Raw genomic sequence first — 20,500 nt, forward strand, 5'->3', positions numbered from 1 at the left:
CATTACTTCATGGCAAGTGGATGGGGAAACAATAGAAACAGTGAAACACTTTATTTTCTTGGTCTCCAAAATCACTGCAGATGGTGACTGCAGCCATGAAATTAAAAGACGCTTGCTCCTTGGAAGAAAAGCATTGACAAATCTAGACAGCATATTAAAAAGCAGAGACGTTACTTTGCCAATAACAGTCCGTCTAGTCAATGCTATGGTTTTTTCAGTAGTCATGTATGGATGTGAGAGTTGGGCCATAAAGAAGGCTGAGCACTGAAGAATCGATGCTTTTAACTGTGGTGTTAGAGAAGATTCTTGAGAGTGCCTTGGACCGGAAGGAGATCAAACCAGTCAATCCTAAAGGAAATCAACCCTGCATAGTCATTGGAGAGACTGATGCTGAGGCTGAAACCCCAATACTTTGGCCACCTGATGTGAAAATCTGACTCCTTAGAAACGACCCTGATGCTGGGAAACATTGAAGGCAGGAGGAGGAGGGAATGACAGAGGATGAGATGGTTGGATGGCATCACCGACTCAATGGACATGAGTTTGAGCAAGCTCTCGGAGATGGTGAAGGACAGGGAAGTCTGGCATTCTGCAGTCCATGGGGTTGCCAAGAGTCAGACATGACTGAGTGACTGAGCAGCAACAACACAGCAAAATGTTAGCACTGGGCTTCTCAGGTGGTGCTAGTGGTAAAGACCCACCTGCCAGTGAAGGAGACATGAGACATAAGTGATCGCAAGTTCAGTCCCTTGATTGGGAAGATACCCTGGAGGAGGGCATGGCAAACCACTCCAGTATTCTTGCCTGGAGAATCCCAAGGACAGAGGAGCCTCTCAGGCTACAGTCCATAGGGTCACAGTTAGACATGATGAAGTGACTTAACATATACACATTATTAGCATTATATAAAACAGTGGAGAAATACAGTTTTCTAGTCAGTACCAAGAACACTTGTATTGCTCCTGAGCCCTTGGTTGGCTTATATCATTTAAATACTGTGAATCATATTTCCCTCTTTCTCTTGACAGCTGGAAAGCTGAGGGCCAAATTTGTGGTCCACCTCTAGCAAATAGAACTTTATTGAGTGCCTTATTTATTTTGTGAACTAACCTCATTCTTGGCTGGATGTTTACTTTTTCTCACTCGTTTTCTAATCCAATTTCCTCATTTCCTTAGTTTTTATTCAATTTTATTTTGTGTTATTTGTGTTTTTGTAAGCTGCCATAAATCTTTTGTGTAATATATTCTCTCTAAACAAATAGTCACTACAAGGAAATAGCCAATCAGTATGGACCAGTTGAGTCTGAATGTTACATGTTCTCCCTTACAGGCAGAATTTGTTTAACCCTTCGGCTTGAAAATATAAGGAAATATAATTTATGTTAAAAATTATAATATGCATAATGGTCTGTTTGGCTCACTGCTCAGCAGGCCCTTAGCCTCAGCCCAATCCAATATCATGGGCCAATATTCATTCTTATCATGAGTGGCTTGAGCCAGTAGGAACACAATGCTTTTACTTTTTATTTTTTTAACTTTTCATTTTATACTAGAATGTAGTTGGTTAACAATGTTGTGTTTATTTTTAAGATGTCCAACAAAGTGATTCAGTTATATATATACATGTATCTATTCTTTTTCACATTCTTTCCCCATTTAGGTTGTTACATAATACTGAGCAGAGTTCCCTGGGCTATCCTTGTTGGTTATCCATTTTTAATATAGCATGACATGTGTACATGTCAATCGCAAACTCCCTGATTCTCCCTTCCTCCCTTAGAAGGAGATGTCCTATGTTTACATGACTGTTCTGCCACTGACCGCCATTGAGATCTTGGGCAAGTCAATGAACATTTCTGAGTCTCTGATTTTTCATTTTAATGGCAATTTTAATATGTGACCTGGCTACCTTCTTCTGCTTTTTTCCAGGACCAGTGAATGTATTGTGTAAAGCATAACACATTGTCATCGTGTCTGCTGTTGCAATCATGGTAATGATAGTGATGGGATGATGATAATCAGTAGGTTGTCAGTTTTGTTGCTGATCTACTCTGATCTTGGGGTAAAATCCCAGTACTGTAATGGGCTTCTTGCCTTGCTATACAAACCTAGAAGGTATCCCTCACACAGTAGTTGAAGCCAACAGCATCACCCAAAGCTGTGCATCACACAGCCCACCCAGCCACATGTGGTTACCCTACCTTAACTTCCATTGCTAATTACCTAAGTTCTTGACATTATCTTCCTTCCCCGAGTGTCTGCTTTGTTCAGTCAACTGGTACTTCAGTTCCTCTGAGCCTGGAAACCTGTCATTTTACTAGGTTTGTCTTTCAACTCCAGTCTCTCAGCCAGCCCACACCTCTCTCCTGCTGGTAGCTTTTCATGTTGCCATGGGCCATGTCTTATGAAACTCCCACCTTCTATTCTTATCTGCAGAAAGCCTAACCATCTTTTCTGTCAGCCAGAATGTGCTAACACCTGCTCCACATTCACCTCTCATCACCTGCTCCCAGATGCAGTGACTTCTTTTTGCCTAGAATTTTCTGAAGAAAATAATGTATTAATTGCCTTCAGGATCTTAACATTTGCTGTATTATCAGTAGTTTCTGTTATAGAAAAGATTTTTTTAAAGGTGTTATTAATCCAAATGCAGAATGATTTATTGACAAATTAATAATTTATTAATAACCTCATAATTTATTCCCAATTTATTAGGGAAGAACAGGTAATAAGGACTCCATACATATAAACACATACTCTAGGTAACTGAAAGTTACCTTTATAATTATTAAGGATGTGAATTTTTAAAATTTATATTATGCATTTCTCTATTTTTAATGGGTATATGGTGCTTTTAATTACTTTTTAAAAAACTAGGTCATACTCTACAATTTGTTTTTCTTAACAGTAGCAGGTCACAGATATACCTCAAAGCCTTTAGATATAAATTTGACTAATTAGAATAAATATTCTAGCTAGAAGAAAAATTCTAAATAATTCTAAAGTTTGAAAGTTGCATCTACCATATTTTCTTAAACTATGCCTCAGATTCAGTGTACAACCAGTTGTTCTTTATATGTTTTGTATTTGCTGCAGCAAAATTGCTGCAATAAATGTCTTTAATATACACTCTTAGAGAAAAAAGAATATATAATATGTATGTGTGTATATAATATATTTATTATAATATGTATATAATACATGTGTTCTTATATATATAGTATATATTTAAATATATTTTGTTCATTTATATATATATGTGAGATTTTCAAAAGAGAGATTGTTACAAGAGTATTTTAGTTAATATATTATCAAATTATTATTTTCTGAATAATTGTAGCAATTTACCCTCTGACTAGTAATGTATCTTGACTGATTCAAAATCTCTCTGGTAGCAGTTGGTTGCTGAATTTTTTTAATTTTTGCTGACCAGTAGGGGAAAGAATTGCACCTCATGGTTGCTTTGCTTACATTAGCATTTCCATGACAGTGTAAAACATTGAGCATCTCTCATGTGTATTGATTATTTGGATTGCCTCTCATGCAATTGCTTATTTGTAACTTGTGTATCAAGTTAATTATCTTTTTCTTAACAATTTGTAGAAGCTCTGTTTATTGGAATATAATCCCTTTGTCTGCCATATGGGTTGCACAGATTTCCTTCTAGACTCTCATTTCTCTTTTTTATGATGTCTTTTGCTGTACAAATTTTTAATTGTTTTGCATTCAAACATTTATGTTGGCCTTCTTTAAAAAATAACTTTCTTGTGGCTTTTTCTTTTCCACTTAAGAATATATCATGGTCATTTTTACAAGGCAGGTTTAATTTGTTCATTTACCTTTCCCTAGTTTCTTTGTATGGAATAACCTTATGCATGCATAGTTCTGTCTAAATGAGAAATCATTTCATTTTTTATTGTAATCATTCTTATTTAGGATTTTTGTGTCTTCCTTCTCCTCTCCTCCTTCTTTTCACCCACTTCGTCTCCTGTTGAACCTTCTTTTTCTCCTGGTCATTCATTCTAAGAACTTAGTGGGTGTCCTCTTATTAATTTTTTATACTCATAGAATTCACACACACATACATATGCATGCACATACACGGTCAACACATATATGTACATGTAGACATATACCTATGTTGAAATTTTTGTCATTTTATGTTCCACAAAAATGGTATAATGTTATAAATATTTCTTTGCTCTTTTTTCCCTTCTTTCCCACTGATAATTCATGAAAAACTTTTCTACTCCATGATCATACTACTTCATGATGTGGTTTATACCATAATTTATTCAGTCCTTCCTCTATTCATAGTAATTCACATTGTTTCCACCTTTGTTTTTGGCACTATGAATAATGTTATAAAAAGATCTTTGTATATATGCTTCTACACCCTAGCCCTTTTATTTCTACAGACTAGATTCCCAAAAGTGATATTGCCAGGCTGAAGTAATGTACAGCAAGATTTGTTTCCCAAAAGACAATAGTAATTTGCATTTCTACCCATAAGTACACAAGTACCACCTTTCATCCTTATCAACAACAGTGTTACCAGTCTTAATTCTTGTGACTGACAGGTATAAATTTATATCTCATTATTACTTCTGGTTTCTTAAAGAAGCTATCAAGTATAACTTGCCCTTTCTGGATGACTCCAGATCCTTTGACTTCCTTTATTACATGGTGTGGTATGGTAGCTTTGTGAGTTTCCTGATTCCTCTCTGAATGTCTTGGAGTCACTGCCTGTGCCTGCTTCTAGGGGTCATGCCTCCACCCCACCTACTGGGTTGTCTCTGATATGTTTGAAAAGTTTGATTTGAAACCGGAAGACAGTATTTGCCCATGATATTTAAACATCAGTCAATAAACTCTCAGTGAAGACCCAAAAAATACCATTTATGAATTTAGTTTGATACTTCATAATCATTCAATTCTTAAGAAAAATTTATTTTCCAAAAAGTTAGTTAATGAGGGTCAGTTAAAAAGCTTGGATTCCATGATTTAAAATTGCTGGACACCATTGTCAGTCTCCTTAGAGTATTAATAAACTCAGAACCTGCTTATCACCTAGCAAGAAAAATGTATAACCTCAGGTCACCAGCTTAGAAAAGGGTGATCACCTCCATCATGACATACTGACAGCTTCTTTAATGACAAATTCTGTTTGTCACTCACTCTTCCTGCATCCTGCCACTGCATCACTGAAATTTATAGACTCTGGTCTTTATATGTTCTGAATGTTCCTGTCTGGGAACATTTATTTTCTTTCCTATCATGTCCCTGGGATAGTCTCATGGTAAAATTGTAGCCTAGATAAATGACCCCCCCCCCCCCAACCATGGAAGATAGCAAAGATGGCTCACAAAAGGAGAGAGAAGGCATGCTGGGAGTCACGGTCCTATACACCCAGCAGTCTCCCATGGAATGGAGTCTTTGTCAAAAGATTCCAAACATTTTGGTTCCATAGGTTCATGCATAGTTAGAAAATCCTTAAGCTGTCCTAAAGACTTTTCTTTTTTTCATCGATCATTTCAATTCTTTTTGCTTTGATTTTGGAGTCAATAAAACTGACTTCTGTTCAAGACTAGACCTCTCATCCAGCTTAACTACAGGATGCGATTACTCCAAAGAAAATGGTTTTAAGAATTCTAGTTCCCAAGAAATTTATTTAAAAAAAAAAACACAACAAAAAGGATTCTGGCTCCTATGCAATCAGCAATCACTTCCCTTTGTAAATGAAATCACTAGACACCCAGCTGTCCCAGGCTTCTTGATTGGCATGCATTCGCTCATGGTTCCATCACACTTAGCAAGAGGGAGTAAAATCTCAAAACTCCACAAGTTGGCAGCCTAACCCAGTGAAGTCTGAGTTGTTTCAACCACTTGATCTTTAAATTTACACAAGTACTAGTAGAGGAAGTAGTCTTACACACTACCTACCTGTCTAACACACTTATTTCACAGATAGGCCAGAAATATGAGATGTCTTGCTGGAGACTTAAAGCTCATCAAGGACTAAAGCATCTTGAACCAGATCATCTGAATCTCAATTTCTCTCATGAAAAATTATGACATTAATGTCTGTTCTGTTTCCTTCACAAGGATTTTGGTGATGAGCAAATGAATCAATACGTATGAAAACACTTTGAAATAATTGTGTTATGCACAAATGTCAGATATCAAAAATTGTCTTATTTTTATTCTTTATTGATTTATTTTTTGGCCACATCATGTGGCATGTGGGATCTTCATTTCTTGACCAGGGATCAAACTCGCATCTCCTGCAGTGAAAGCAGAGTCTTAACCACTGGATTGCCAGGAAGATTCCCACAAAATTGTTTTAAAGTTGAGTGCTGAATTCCTTGTAGTAGGAATTTCTGGATGGATTATAATAGCCACCATTTATTGAGATGCTATCTATGAATGGGCCCTCTACCAAACTTGAGATTTTTATTGTCACACCTCTAGGGTTCCCCAGGTTGTGCTAGCAGTAAAGAATCTGCCTACCAACGTAGGACAAGCAAGAGACACGGGTTCAGTCCCTAGGTTGGGAAGATCCCCTGGAATAGCAGTATACTTGCCTGGAAAATTCCAAGGGCAGAGGAGCCTGGCAGGCTACAGTTCATTGGGCTACAAAGAATTGGACACGAATGAAACCCTCTTCCCCCCGACACACACACATTGTCATACCGCTTCCCTTGCCCAAAAGGAATGGGATAGTTGATTTGTTAACATCAGGCTGTTTCTGCCATCATTTTTTCTGAAAGATATTTAAGATGGGCAATATATCATGGAGAAAAGAGTCAAATTCAGGCAGATCTTTTCCAGTGTCTATGCACTGAACCCACCTGTCTCCATGAAGCCTATTTTATGTGCCACTATATGACCTACAGAAATAAGAGTAAATATTTTACAAACACAAAATAAAAATATTTATGTCTGAACATAGTTTTACTTATACCCACATTTTAAATAATCTTAAAGAAATAAATCTAACTTAAAAAAATTAAATATCACTCCAGTCAATTCTGTTTATGGTCCTTATGAAACAGCTATATAAATTCAAATTTTTAAAAATCAGATTATTCAACTTATATCCATTGTTTTTCGTTCAGAAAGATGAAGTCTGTGTTTTCAAAAATAAGTGCAAAAGTGCCACTCTGAAAGCTCTGTTGTTACCTCTCTGAACTCTTTCAGGCTTCTCTACTGACCACTATTATTGTCTTTATGAAAATGAAGCCAAGGTGGTGATAGAAGGTGATAAAATAATCCCTCCTCCAAAATATATACAGTAGCATCTATCACAATCTACACTTCCACCAGTAGAAAAAAAAATTCTTTAATGCACTGAATTCCCAGGATATCTGGGGTAAATAAAGTCTTGATATTTTAGCATTATGTAGGTAACTGAGATATTCCCCATATACATTTTCTAGATAGCACCACCAAATAATTTATTTATGCAGCACACTTTATTGATCCTGACTTGATGATGTATACTGCTGTACATGTGGGGCTGTGGAATCCTAGCCTTGACCTCGAGGAACAAATGAGGCTTCAAATACATAATCTCGTCCACAAGAGAGTGACCTAGGCTTGGAATATTCTTTTGTTGTTCTTCAGTCACTCACTCATGTCTGACTCTTTGTGACCCCATGGACTGCAGCATGGTTAGGCTAAAATGGGCCTTCGGTTGGGGAGGTCTGAGGAATCAGAATAGGAAGTACAGGTGTGGACACCTAAGAGGAGTGATGGTGATTTCTTGTAGGGGTGGCTCTGAAAACAAGTAGCCTTCTTTTCCTTTAGACTGAGTTTGTTACTGTTGACTTTTTAAGCAAACATCCCTTAGCCACTGGGGTCATGTGCTCCAAGTCTGTGAACTGAAGTCAGCCTACAGAGGAGTCTGTTGGTTCCAGGGTTTTGATGGAAACCCCAGGGCAGAGCTTTCAAGCAGGATCTGCTGCTCAGTCTGCACCGAGTCCTGCAGATGGCAGGTCCCTCATCCTTAACACCTTGGGTTTGCTGCTTGCCTTCTAAAATCTTTTGGGTTTGTAACATTGATTTTAGATTTCCAGATCCACTGAACCTCTGTATCCCAAGTGTTTGTTGTATTTTTAATCTGTTCCAAAATTTGTTCACGTCCTTTACCTGTTTTTTTCCAGCATCAAATCTGTGAGTGCATCCTGCTTTACATATCCTCTGCTCAGTTAATGCAATAAAACTGTGAAAACCTTGCTGGAAATGTCACTGTGAATCTTTGCAAAGCCTAAAGGCTGCTGAATGCCATAAGCATGTAGTCTGAAGCTGCAATAATTAAATCCTTCTTTAACAGGTGCTAGTAACACACTGTGTGTATTGGACATGATGGTTGTCAGGATGGCTTAAGGACAGTGGACTTTTCTAGAAGCCTCTCATGCTTCTAATATTCTAGTGACAGGAGGTTGTACTATAAGTGTACTATGTTCACAGTGATGGCAGTATCTGTTATCCCTGTCTTTGAGAGAATAGAGTATGAAGACCAGAATTAAAGTTTTTTGTTGTTTCTATTGAGCTGCTAGTTGACTAAGGATATGTAGAAAACTCAACGTTGTGATCATGATGAATCTAGAGAATATAGGGTAACAATAAAGGAACAACCATGTATTGGGCTCCCACTATTTGTAAGGCCATGGTAGAGGCTTTTCATCCCTCTCAGTTCAGTTCAGTCACTCAGTTGTGTCTGACTGTTTGTGACCCCATGAATCACAGCACACCAGGCCTCCCTGTCCATTACCAACTCCCGGAGTTCACTGAGACTCACGTCCATCGAGTCAGTGATGCCATCCAGCCATCTCATCCTCTGTCGTCCCCTTCTCCTCCTGCCCCCAATCCCTCCCAGCATCAGAGTCTTTTCCAATGAGTCAACTCTTTGCATGAGGTGGCCAAAGTACTGGAGTTTCAGCTTTAGCATCATTCCTTTCAAAAAACACCCAGGGCTGATCTTCAGAATGGACTGGTTGGATCTCCTTGCAGTCCAAGGGACTCTCAAGAGTCTTCTTCAACACCACAGTTCAAAAGCATCAATTCTTCGGTGCTCAGCCTTCTTCACAGTCCAACTCCCACATCCATACAGGACCACAGGAAAAACCATAGCCTTGACTAGATGGACCTTCATTGGCAAAGTAATGTCTCTGCTTTTGAATATGCTATCTAGGTTGGTCATAACTTTCCTTCCAAGGAGTAAGCATCTTTTAATCTCATGGCTGCAGTCACCATCTGCAGTGATTTTTGAGCCCAAAAAATAAAGTCTGACACTGTTTCATCCCTCTAGTTCTTCCTAATTCTGTGTCATATTATTAATCTTATTTTACAGATAATGGCATCAAGGCTCACAGAAGTTGTCACACAGAACGTATCTCGTTTGACTTTTAAAGATAGTGTTCTTTCCACCATGTGGCTCTGGGTTTCCTCTCATCTGGGGCTTTGGGAAAGGTCTTATCAGGATTGGAGATGACTGGTAACTATCTTCCTTAGGCTTTAGCAAGAGAATTATTTGTGCAAGGAAAATCAAGGGCTTTCTAATAGATAGTAGGTTCCCTTAGTGCTAGGAAGCTCTGAAATTCATGACCTGGATCTGTGAAAAATTCCATCTCTAATTCTCCCACAGCATTCTCTTCGGTCCAGAAGAGAATGCCTGACTCCTTGGGAAGTTCCATGTTGCTGTATTAGCTGCCTACGGGTGCTGCAATAAATCGCCAAAAACAGTGGCTTAGAACAACACTCTTGTATTATCATATAATTCTGGAGGTCAGAAGTCTAAAATCAGTCTTACTGGGGTAAAGTCAAGGAGTCTACAGGGCTGGTTCCTTCTAGAGGAAGCTCTAGGGGAGAAATAGTTCCTTGCCTTTTCCAGCTTGACTGATGACCTTCTTCTAGCAATGGTATCTTTCTGACCCAGCCATCCATCATCTCATCTCCTGCACTTTCCTGCTTGTCTCTTATAGAGCTCTTGTAATTACACTGATCTCATCTGGAAAATCCAGAATAATTTCCCATCTCAAAATATTCAACTTAATCATATCTGCAAATAACCTTTTGCTCTGTAAAGTCACATTCATAGGATGAAGATGTTGGCATCACCAGAGGTCCATTATTCAGCATACCACAGCCGCTATTCCTGGTGATTGCTCCACTGGTAATGATATCCCACTTTGGACAGCTCAGGACTGCCCCAGCATCTCGCAAGACACAGAATTCAGAGTTGCCCTTGTGCATACCTACTCAAGGCAAGAATGTGAGTGGCGAAGCCAATTTGGGCTTCTTGCTGTCAAACAGGACTTGCAATTTGGCAACCTCAATCTGGATGAAGCTCATAGATAAATTTTGAATATGCATTTTTTTCTTAAGTTGGGTGTTCTTTACAAAAACTGGCATTTTGAGTGTTTAAAAATTGGGAGATCTGGCATCACAGTGCCATGTTTTCAAATGGCTGTGTAATGGCTTACACTTTTCCACTTTAGACAGAGTATGTCTCTCCCATTTATCTTAGTCCCTGTCACTGTCTGATGATGAATTACACTGGCCTTTTCACTCATTTATTTTAACCACTTGGACTGTGCAGTTTGAGTATCTGAATGTACAATAACGATTCTCAAACCACAGCATTAACATACATATCAGAGAACTTCTGTTCAGTAATTTAAGGCAGGGAAGTAACTTTATTTGTACTAGAACACTTTGTGTTAATTCCTGGGTATCCATGCAAGGTAGAGAATGATCCTTGTCCTACAACACCATCCTGACATTTGCAGATTGGTTGGATCCTCCCTTTGGATGTTTATTTTTTCAGCCTAACATGCAGCCTTTGATCCACCAACACCTGGGCCAAGCATTCCTAATCATCAGTTTAATATTTCCATTTCATTGGAGGCAAAATTTTCTACCTGTTACTGGGAAAAGTGACCCTTGCTTTCTTCTTCCTAATACTGTTTCATAAGTATATCAGTTTCTTAAAATTTAGAATCTACTTTATTCCACAAAAAGACTGTCATTCTCTTTATGTCCACAGTCTCAGAGAGTGGCTGGTGTATAATGAGTTATTTAGAAATATTTACTGAATGAATTAATAAATGATGATAATGAGTGACATTGATAATGATAGCTAACATTTATGTGAACTTAGTTATGAATGAATGTTTATATCTTTAATGAGTTTAAATCTTTAATATCTTTAATGAGCATCTTTAAATGAGTTAGCAATTGCAGTCCTGATAGAGACAAGTTCACTGTGAGTGCATGCCCTCCCACAGGCCCTGGAAAAGCTACCTTATTTATCATATGATGCTCTGTTCCTGGCTACAGATGATGGGACCACAGAAAGATTTCTAAGCCAAGGATTCCCTATCCTTAACCTGACCAGGAACCTATGACATGGCCAATTGCAAAGAGCATTCCCAAGAAATCAACCTAGCCCTCTAGGGTGTTTTTAAGAACTCAAATCAAGAGAAACAGTCTCTCTACAGTTGGCAGCAGATGCTGGAGCAAATGGATCATGCTGGGATTAGGGACAGACTCCCAGTCAGGCTACATGCAAGATGATTAGGCAGAAATAATGCAGCCACTGAGAGATGGAGGAGAATCTCAGTGCCTGCTTTTCTAGCTCCCAGTTAACATTTTACTGAGGCTTAGCTATTTTGGGAGGGCTCTGAAATTACCTGTTGTACCCTTACAACTTTGCTTCATCTGTCTTTAACCCAGAGAGACTATCATTAAAATACTTGCCCAGAATGTTGCCTTAATCTGGGATCCTAGCATGACAGCAGAATTTAATGAAGGAGGGATTGTCGAATAGCAGTGTGGCCAAAGTGAAGATCAAAGGAAACCAAGAATTCTGACAGCTTCAGGTGCTACAAACTCCCAGCGAGCAGAACTGGGACTCAACAGTTTTTAGTGTTGAATGTTTTTCAATATGTGAATGTGCCTGAATCCTTCCATTCTAAATGGGAAAAAAAGTAATAAAAACACCTGGAGATACTTCACGCTATTATAAAGCAAAAAGAAATGATAGCAATCGGTTCATTAGATTCATTGGACTGAAAAGGATGTCAAATAAAAAGAAACTGTTAATATTTAATTGGGCATTTTAGGAATTAGCTTGCTAAATTTGTAAAGATTGCCTTCTTGGTTTTTTAAATATGCTTCCTGGAATAACTACCTTCAAAGTGGGTATAATCTTTATGCAATAGCCTTGGCATTAAATTTTTATGAATTAAAAACCATGCTAGGGGATTAAAGTAGAATAATAGATGTAACATTACATGAGAGTAGGACACTCATAAATCATTTATGACTTCCTTGCTCATCAGGACTTGACTTTTTGAATCTTAATTGAAAACTGGCATGGATTTATTGTTGAAAAAAAGTAAATTGGTAATTCTGATAGCAGACAACTTTCATTAGGGAGTTAATTAATTTTAGGAGGCTGAGAGCCTGGTTTTTTAAACATACACAGTCGTGTTGAGTCGTGGGACTTTATTTAATTATAGTCATCTTCTGGTCAGTGCACATTTTTTATCTTTTATTTTCATTCTGATCAATGCTAGTAAGATACAGCATAAGCTATTGTGAGCTATAATTGTATAGAAAAACAAAAAAATAGTGTTAGGCCCCAAGTAATCTTAGATGTGCACATGTGCTCAGTTGTGTCCAACTCTTTGTGACCCCATGGACTGTAGCCCACCAGCTCCCCCTTTCATAGAGTTTTCTAGGCAAGACTACTGGAGTGGGTTCCATGTCATGCCCCAGGGAATCTTCCCAACCCAGGGATTGAACCCATGTCTCTTGCATCTCCTACACTGGCAGGCAGATTCTTTACCACTAGTGCCACCTGGGAAGCCCAGGCCCTAAATAGGGCACAGGTCAATTGGTAGACAAAAAGACATCTTCTGTAGCAATCTTAACACTAGACCAGTCCTCATGCCATCATATTTCTATCTTCCTTTTATGTTTACTTACTCATCAATTGCTGTGATAAAGTTGAACATTTTTTAGATCCCAAATGAGATACTATTATAAAAGATCAATTAATTGATTTTTTAGAAAGAAAAGATCAATTAATTTCTCTTTTAATTAATTGATTAATTAAAATAATTTTATTAAGAAATAATACAATCCTTTGATAAATAAAGCAACAGATAGACTGGCTGGTATACTTTATTGTTCTGAAGTTAATTATGTAATTTCTTTAGTTTTTACCCTTTGAATTCCCTAACCATCTTAGTTCCCTTCTTTAATACAAATGATTATTCTACTAGTTATTGCACACTGAACAATGCTAGTTGTAATACTGTTGTAACACTAGTTGTAATACTGTAATAATGTAATCTGTGAAAAAGGCATCACTCTCTTCATTTTACAGATGAAGAAACTGAGGCTCATGTATGTCACCAAAACGTAACTTTCCCAGGGCTGTGAAGTTCTGAAAAAGACTGCTTTTTTAGTAAGCCCTGGAGAGTTTTCAAGCACTTATAAATTTTTGCACACTGCTTCACCTCTCCCATGGGGACTATGGACAATCGCCCTACTTTCTCCATCACTAATCATGAACTTTGTCATGCTGACTGGATTGGTGTGGGAAAGAAAGGTCTGATCATGAGCAATCCTGATTTATTTGCCTTGTGCCCCCACTCTCTGGCCAGATGTCATTCTGTTTAAAATTCTTCCCTAAAAGAGCATGACAGTCTGAGGATCACCCTATTCTGAATTTAAGTTTACAGCCTGGTTTTGAAATCCAAATTTTATTCCTTAAGAACTAGATTTGGAAGGCAGTAGCCAATTAAAGCCACCTGTTTATGGGCATAGTGATGTGTTTGGAGGAGTTCTTGTACAATGAGAGATTGATGGCCCTTCAACAGGATCATAACTCCTGTAGGCAGAGGACCATAATTTGCTTACCCAACCCCAGACTAAACAAAGGTCTCTGTGTGACCTAAAGGGGTTCAGTGTAACCCAGAACATAGCCCAGACTGAGATCAATCCCAGTCATTCCACAAGGCCTTGGGAGATCTGCATGGATGCCATTGGAATTCAATCTCCGCAAGGATATTTGGAGCAGAGCAGCCCAGCCTTATGGTTTTATAGATTTCACAGCCTGACTGATGACCTCTATAAAAGCTTATCCTATTTTCCATTTGCCAGGCAGTTTCTCAAGCTCAACTTTAAAGACACTATATGAAAATATTTGAGAATTTCAAAATTAAATACTTATCAATTCCAGGAATGGGAAAGACTGACCACATGTGAAAATAATTTTACAGAAACCCATGGCAAGGAAATGGTTTAACGGTAATGTTAACAAATGCCCTCAGAGACTCTGCTGTGAGATCTCTTTCAGTCTTTCTTTCTAGCTGGCATTTTCTCCTCATGTGGATATCTCACCTTTCATTTCCTACTAGGCCAAGAGGAGCTTCTTGTATGGAACTTTCTTAGTTTGCTGTAGTCTTGTCCTAAATCCTACCACATCAGAGCTTCATTTATTTGATGAATATTTATAAAGCATTTTTATGTGCCAAGATGAATACACTGACCCCCCTGTCTTGTCCCCCTGAAAGTAGGAAATAAATCTCTCCTGTGAAAGGTACCCGTCTTCACCAGGAGATAGAAATACATTCTTATCACCAGACAGATAGACAGTTCAAGGTCCAGAAGGCTGTGTTAATGAACTTCACCTAGATTCTTCATTAATGAGTACCCAAGCCTAAGTTTCTTTATCTTGTCAGTTCTTGACAAATGTATTATTCCTTTGTCTTAAATGTATAAAAGCTGCCTGCTTTGGCCATTTCTCTGTGTCTCATATTTTTACATATGAAATTAAAGTGTGATTTTTCTCCTATTAATCTGCCTTATGGCAATTTAATCTCTAGACTAGCCAGAAGAACCTAGAGGGGTAGAGGAATCATTTTTCCCAACAAGATTCTAATACAGAAAGGAAAGCAATCATGAGAGGTGAAGAGATTAAGACTGAATCAAGAGAAAGGGGCTAGTGCAGCATTTCTGAGAAGCCAGCGCTCTCGGCAGAGGGTTTGTTCCTCTGTAGAAGAAAGAACCGGAAAAGGCAATGGCAACCCACTCCAGTACTATTGCCTGGAAAATCCCATGGACGGAGAAGCCTGGTAGGCTGCAGTCGATGGGGTCTCGAAGGTTGGACATGACTGAGCGACTTCACTTTCACTTTTCACTTTCAAGCATTGGAGAAGGAAATGGCAACCCACTCCAGTGTTCTTGCCTGGAGAACCTGGTGGGCTGCCGTCTGTGGGGTCACACAGAGTTGGACGCAACTGAAGCAACTTAACAGCATCAGCAGAAGAAAGAACATGATTTTGATTAGAACCACTATAAAAGACCAAGGAGAGCCCACAATGGACGATAGGGCACCAGTGTGGTAGGATAGTGGGATTCTGGGCGAGTTCTTCTGATTTAATATCACTGATGAGAAGAGAACTTTTGAGAACAACAAAAGAATTTTAGAAATAGTCTTTGTGGAAAATTGGAGTAAGAATTAACTAGGAAACTAGAGTAAAAGAACAGAGCAGTTTGTAGGACCACTCCTGTGAAATGAGAGAGGGTAATAAGGCAAGATTGGCTAAGAAGAGCCTCAGACTGAAGTGCAGCTCTGAGAAAGGCTCAGCCAGGCTGATGGGGAATGAGCACCTGTAGAAAAGATTGTCTAGAGAGTGCCGTGTTGGACAGGTAGGGCCTGGCTTTTTTGCTCCTGCTGAGCTCAGTGGTTGATTGGGAGTGGTAAGGCAAGAAAATATCCTCAGCATGAACCTCTGGTGAAAGCACAGCAGCTGGAGACGGTCAGCAACAGGTTTTCTCTTGAAGGGAGATCTGAGCAGCACACCCCACAGCTGCCGTGAGGTAAGTAAATGCCACCAACCTCTGGCTCCTTCTGGTCCCTCTTCTGTGCCCCATTGGCTTTTTTTTTTTTTTTTTAGTTTAATTTAATTTTATTTTTAAACTTTACAATATTGTATTAGTTTTGCCAAACATTGAAATGAATCCGCCACAGGTATACATGTGCTCCCCATCCTGAACCCTCCTCCCTCCTCCCTCCCCATACCATCCCTCTGGGTCGTCCCAGTGCACTAGCCCCAAGCATCCAGTATCGTGCATTGAACCTGGACTGGCATCTCGTTTCATACATGATATTTTACATGTTTCAATGCCATTCTCCCAAATCTTCCCACCCTCTGCCTCTCCCACAGAGTCCATAAGACTGTTCCATACATCAGTGTCTCTTTTGCTGTCTCGTACACAGGGTTATTGTTACCATCTTTCTAAATTCCATATATATGCATTAGTATACTGTATTGGTGTTTTTCTTTCTGGCTTACTTCACTCTGTATAATAGGCTCCAGTTTCATCCACCTCATTAGAACTGATTCAAATGTATTCTCTTTAATGGCTGAGTAATACTCCATTGTGTATATGTACCACAGCTTTCTTATCCATTCATCTGCTGATGGACATCTAGGTTGCTTCCATGTCCTGGCTATTATAAACAGTGCTGCGATGAACACTGGGGTACACGTGTCTCTTTCCCTTCTGGTTTCCTCAGTGTGTATGCCCAGCAGTGGGATTGCTGGGTCATAAGGCAGTTCTATTTCCAGTTTTTTAAGGAATCTCCACACTGTTCTCCATAGTGGCTGTACTAGTTTGCATTCCCACCAGCAGTGTAAGAGGGTTCCCTTTTCTCCACACCCTCTCCAGCATTTATTGCTTGTAGACTTTTGGATCACAGCCATTCTGACTGGTGTGAAATAGTACCTCATAGTGGTTTTGATTTGCATTTCTCTGATAATGAGTGATGTTGAGCATCTTTTCATGTGTTTGTTAGTCATTTGTATGTTTTCTTTGGAGAAATGTCTATTTAGTTCTTTGGCCCATTTTTTGATTGGGTCATTTATTTTTCTGGAGTTGAGCTGTAGGAGTTGCTTGTATATTTTTGAGATTAGTTGTTTGTCAGTTGCTTCATTTGCTATTATTTTCTCCCATTCTGAAGGCTGTCTTTTCACCTTGCTAATAGTTTCCTTTGATGTGCAGAAGCTTTTAAGGTTAATTAGGTCCCATTTGTTTATTTTTGCTTTTATTTCCAATATTCTGGGAGGTGGGTCATAGAGGATCCTGCTGTGATGTATTTCAGAGAGTGTTTTGCCTATGTTCTCCTCTAGGATTTTTATAGTTTCTGGTCTTACATTGAGATCTTTAATCCATTTTGAGTTTATTTTTGTGTATGGTGTTAGAAAGTGTTCTAGTTTCATTCTTTTACAAGTGGTTGACCAGATTTCCCAGCACCACTTGTTAAAGAGATTGTCTTTAATCCATTGTATATTCTTGCCTCCTTTGTCAAAGATAAGGTGTGCATATGTGCGTGGATTTATCTCTGGGCTTTCTATTTTGTTCCATTGATCTATATTTCTGTCTTTGTGCCAGTACCATACTGTCTTGATAACTGTGGCTTTGTAGTAGAGCCTGAAGTCAGGTAGGTTGATTCCTCCAGTTCCATTCTTCTTTCTCAAGATAGCTTTGGCTATTCGAGGTTTTTTGTATTTCCATACAAATTGTGGAATTATTTGTTCTAGCTCTGTGAAGAATACTGTTGGTAGCTTGATAGGGATTGCATTGAATCTATAAATTGCTTTGGGTAGTATACTCATTTTCACTATATTGATTCTTCCAATCCATGAACATGGTATATTTCTCCATCTATTAGTGTCCTCTTTGATTTCTTTCACCAGTGTTTTATAGTTTTCTATATATAGGTCTTTAGTTTCTTTAGGTAGATATATTCCTAAGTATTTTATTCTTTCTGTTGCAATGGTGAATGGAATTGTTTCCTTAATTTCTCTTTCTGTTTTCTCATCATTAGTGTATAGGAATGCAAACTCATTCTATGAGGCCACCATCACCCTAATACCAAAACCTGACAAAGATCCCACAAAAAAAGAAAACTACAGGCCAATATCACTGATGAACATAGATGCAAAAATCCTTAACAAAATTCTAGCAATGAGAATCCAACAACACATTAAAAAGATCATACACCATGACCAAGTGGGCTTTATCCCAGGAACGCAAGGATTCTTCAGTATCTGCAAATCAATCAATGTAATACACCACGTTAACAAATTGAAAAATAAAAACCATATGATTATCTCAATAGATGTAGAGAAAGCCTTTGACAAAATTCAACATCCATTTATGATAAAAACTCTCCAGAAAGCAGGAATAGAAGGAACATACCTCAACATAATAAAAGCTATATATGACAAGCCCACAGCAAACATTATCCTCAATGGTGAAAAATTGAAAGCATTTCCTCTAAAGTCAGGAACAAGACAAGGGTGCCCACTTTCACCATTACTATTCAACATAGTTTTGGAAGTTTTGGCCACAGCAATCAGAGCTGAAAAAGAAATGAATCCAAATTGGAAAAGAAGAAGTAAAACTCTCACTATTTGCAGATGACATGATCCTCTACATAGAAAACCCTAAAGACTCCACCAGAAAATTACTAGAACTAATCAATGATTATAGTAAAGTTGCAGGATATAAAATCAACACACAGAAATACCACTGGCTTTTGTCTAGCAGCCTATTGTCAAAAAACAGTGTTCTTGCTTTATAGGTTTTGAGTAGATTTTTTCCCTGTCTCCCTAATTTAAGTCTTATCAATTTAACTAGACTTTGATGTGTTCCCAAACTTTCGGTGACTCAGACAGAAAAGAATCTGCCTGCAATGCAGGAGACATGGGCTCGATCCCTGGGTTGGGAAGATCCCCTGGAGGAGGACATAGCAACCCACTCCAGTATTCTTGCCTGGAGAATCCAGTGGACAGAAAATCCTGGTGGGCTGTCATCCATAGGATTGCAAAGAGTCAGACACGACTAAGGCAACCTAATACACATGCACATCTCCCTATTCAATATCATTTTCACTCAAGATGTATGGGTGTATATGTGTGTGTTCAGTCACTCAGTCAGGATAGAGTTTCAGTAGGAAGGTGAAAAATCTGGGAGATGGATGATGGTGAGAGTTGCTCGACAATATATCTGTACATAGAGCCCCTGAAAATGTACAGTTTGTTTAGTCGCTGAGTTATGTCTGATTCTTTTGTGACCCTGTGGACTGTAGCCCACAAGGCTTCTCTGTCCATGGGACTTCCAGTGCAAGAATACTGGAGTAGGTTGCCATTTCCTTCTCCAGGGGATCTTCGTGACCCACAGATCAAACCTGTGTCTCCTGTGTTGGCAGGCAGATTTTTTACCACTGTGCCACCTAGGGAAAGCCAAGATAACAAATTCCTATTTGCTAATGGCTCTCCAAATGTATGTCTCCACAGCAGATTCTTCTCTACAGCCCCAGAATGAACCACTGCTTACAATTATTTGATCATTCGACTCCTTCATTGAAATCTCCCTTCAGATGTTACACAAGCACCTCAAAGGTCGTCAGTCCCATGTATTTCTAAAATCATATCCCTTGTATTTCTCCCATTTTCCTATTATTCCCTGTTTTGATTTTTTAAAAAAATCCACTCAGTTGCCCAAAACATAGTATAGAATGACAGTAGATTCTTTCTCTCCTCCCCACCTTGCTTGCTAACTCCATCTCACATTGAACACCAACCCTAAGTAATTCCAATCCATATATGCTTTGCCATCCTAACTGCAATTTTAATGGTTAAGGACTTATAATTTTCTGCTCATTTAGAGCTATAACCTTCAAACTGGCATTCCTGACTTCAGATATGATCTCTGTTATTGCTGAAGAGATTATTCTCATGGGCAATCTGTTCATATTATTCAAAAGTCTTCAGTAGTTCACCATCAAATACTGCTTATATACCTCATGTAGCTTTCTACCATTTCGGCTCTGAAAACGTATCCAGTTCCATCCCCTCTAAGTCTCACATTCCTGTGCTCTACTTGAACTGAACTACTCATGGGGAGAAGCCATCACGCTCCTTTTTACCTGCCCTTTTGTATACATGGCTGCATCTACCAGCCTGGAAAATGCCTTCTCACTCTTCATACCCCAGGCAGGTTGATGTCCTTTCTCTGTGCTCCTGTTCTTTCTTTCATGCACCTTCACTGTAGCCGTTGCAATTGGCCTGCCGTTGCTGGCAAAGCCAACAATGTCTGTCTCCTCACCATGCTGCTGCTGCCGCTGCTAAGTCACTTCAGTCGTGTCCGACTCTGTGCGACCCCATAGACGGCAGCCCACCAGGCTCCTCTGTCCATGGGGTTTTCCAGGCAAGAGTACTGGAGTGGGGTGCCATTGCCTTCTCCGTCTCCTCACCATAAATGACACTAATTACATGCAAAGGTTATATCTTTTAATCAATATATTCCCAGAGCCTGGGCCTTTAAGTGACTCATGATACTTCAGTTTCAATGAGCACATGAATATGAATGAATTCAAAGAATTGAGTCTTGAAAATAATGTTTTAAAAGT

General features: G+C 38.9%; 1 protein-coding gene across 3 annotated transcripts in view; it reads left to right on the top strand.

The window, feature by feature from the left end:
* The window catches only part of PTPRR (protein tyrosine phosphatase receptor type R), a 274,630-nt gene that overhangs the window by 38,636 nt on the left and 215,494 nt on the right, over window positions 1-20,500 (top strand). The window contains exon 2 of one of the 3 annotated variants that reach the window (XM_070789283.1): window positions 1,930-1,991. The exons of the other annotated variants lie outside the window; for them this stretch is intronic. Within the exon in view, the coding sequence (XP_070645384.1) occupies window positions 1,989-1,991 (3 nt within the window). The 5' untranslated portion in view covers window positions 1,930-1,988. The remainder of the gene's footprint in view (window positions 1-1,929; window positions 1,992-20,500) is intronic. 3 annotated transcript variants of the gene reach the window in all.

Source organism: Bos indicus, chromosome 5 (assembly GCF_029378745.1).
Source record: "Bos indicus isolate NIAB-ARS_2022 breed Sahiwal x Tharparkar chromosome 5, NIAB-ARS_B.indTharparkar_mat_pri_1.0, whole genome shotgun sequence".
Classification (NCBI taxonomy): Eukaryota; Metazoa; Chordata; class Mammalia; order Artiodactyla; family Bovidae; genus Bos; species Bos indicus.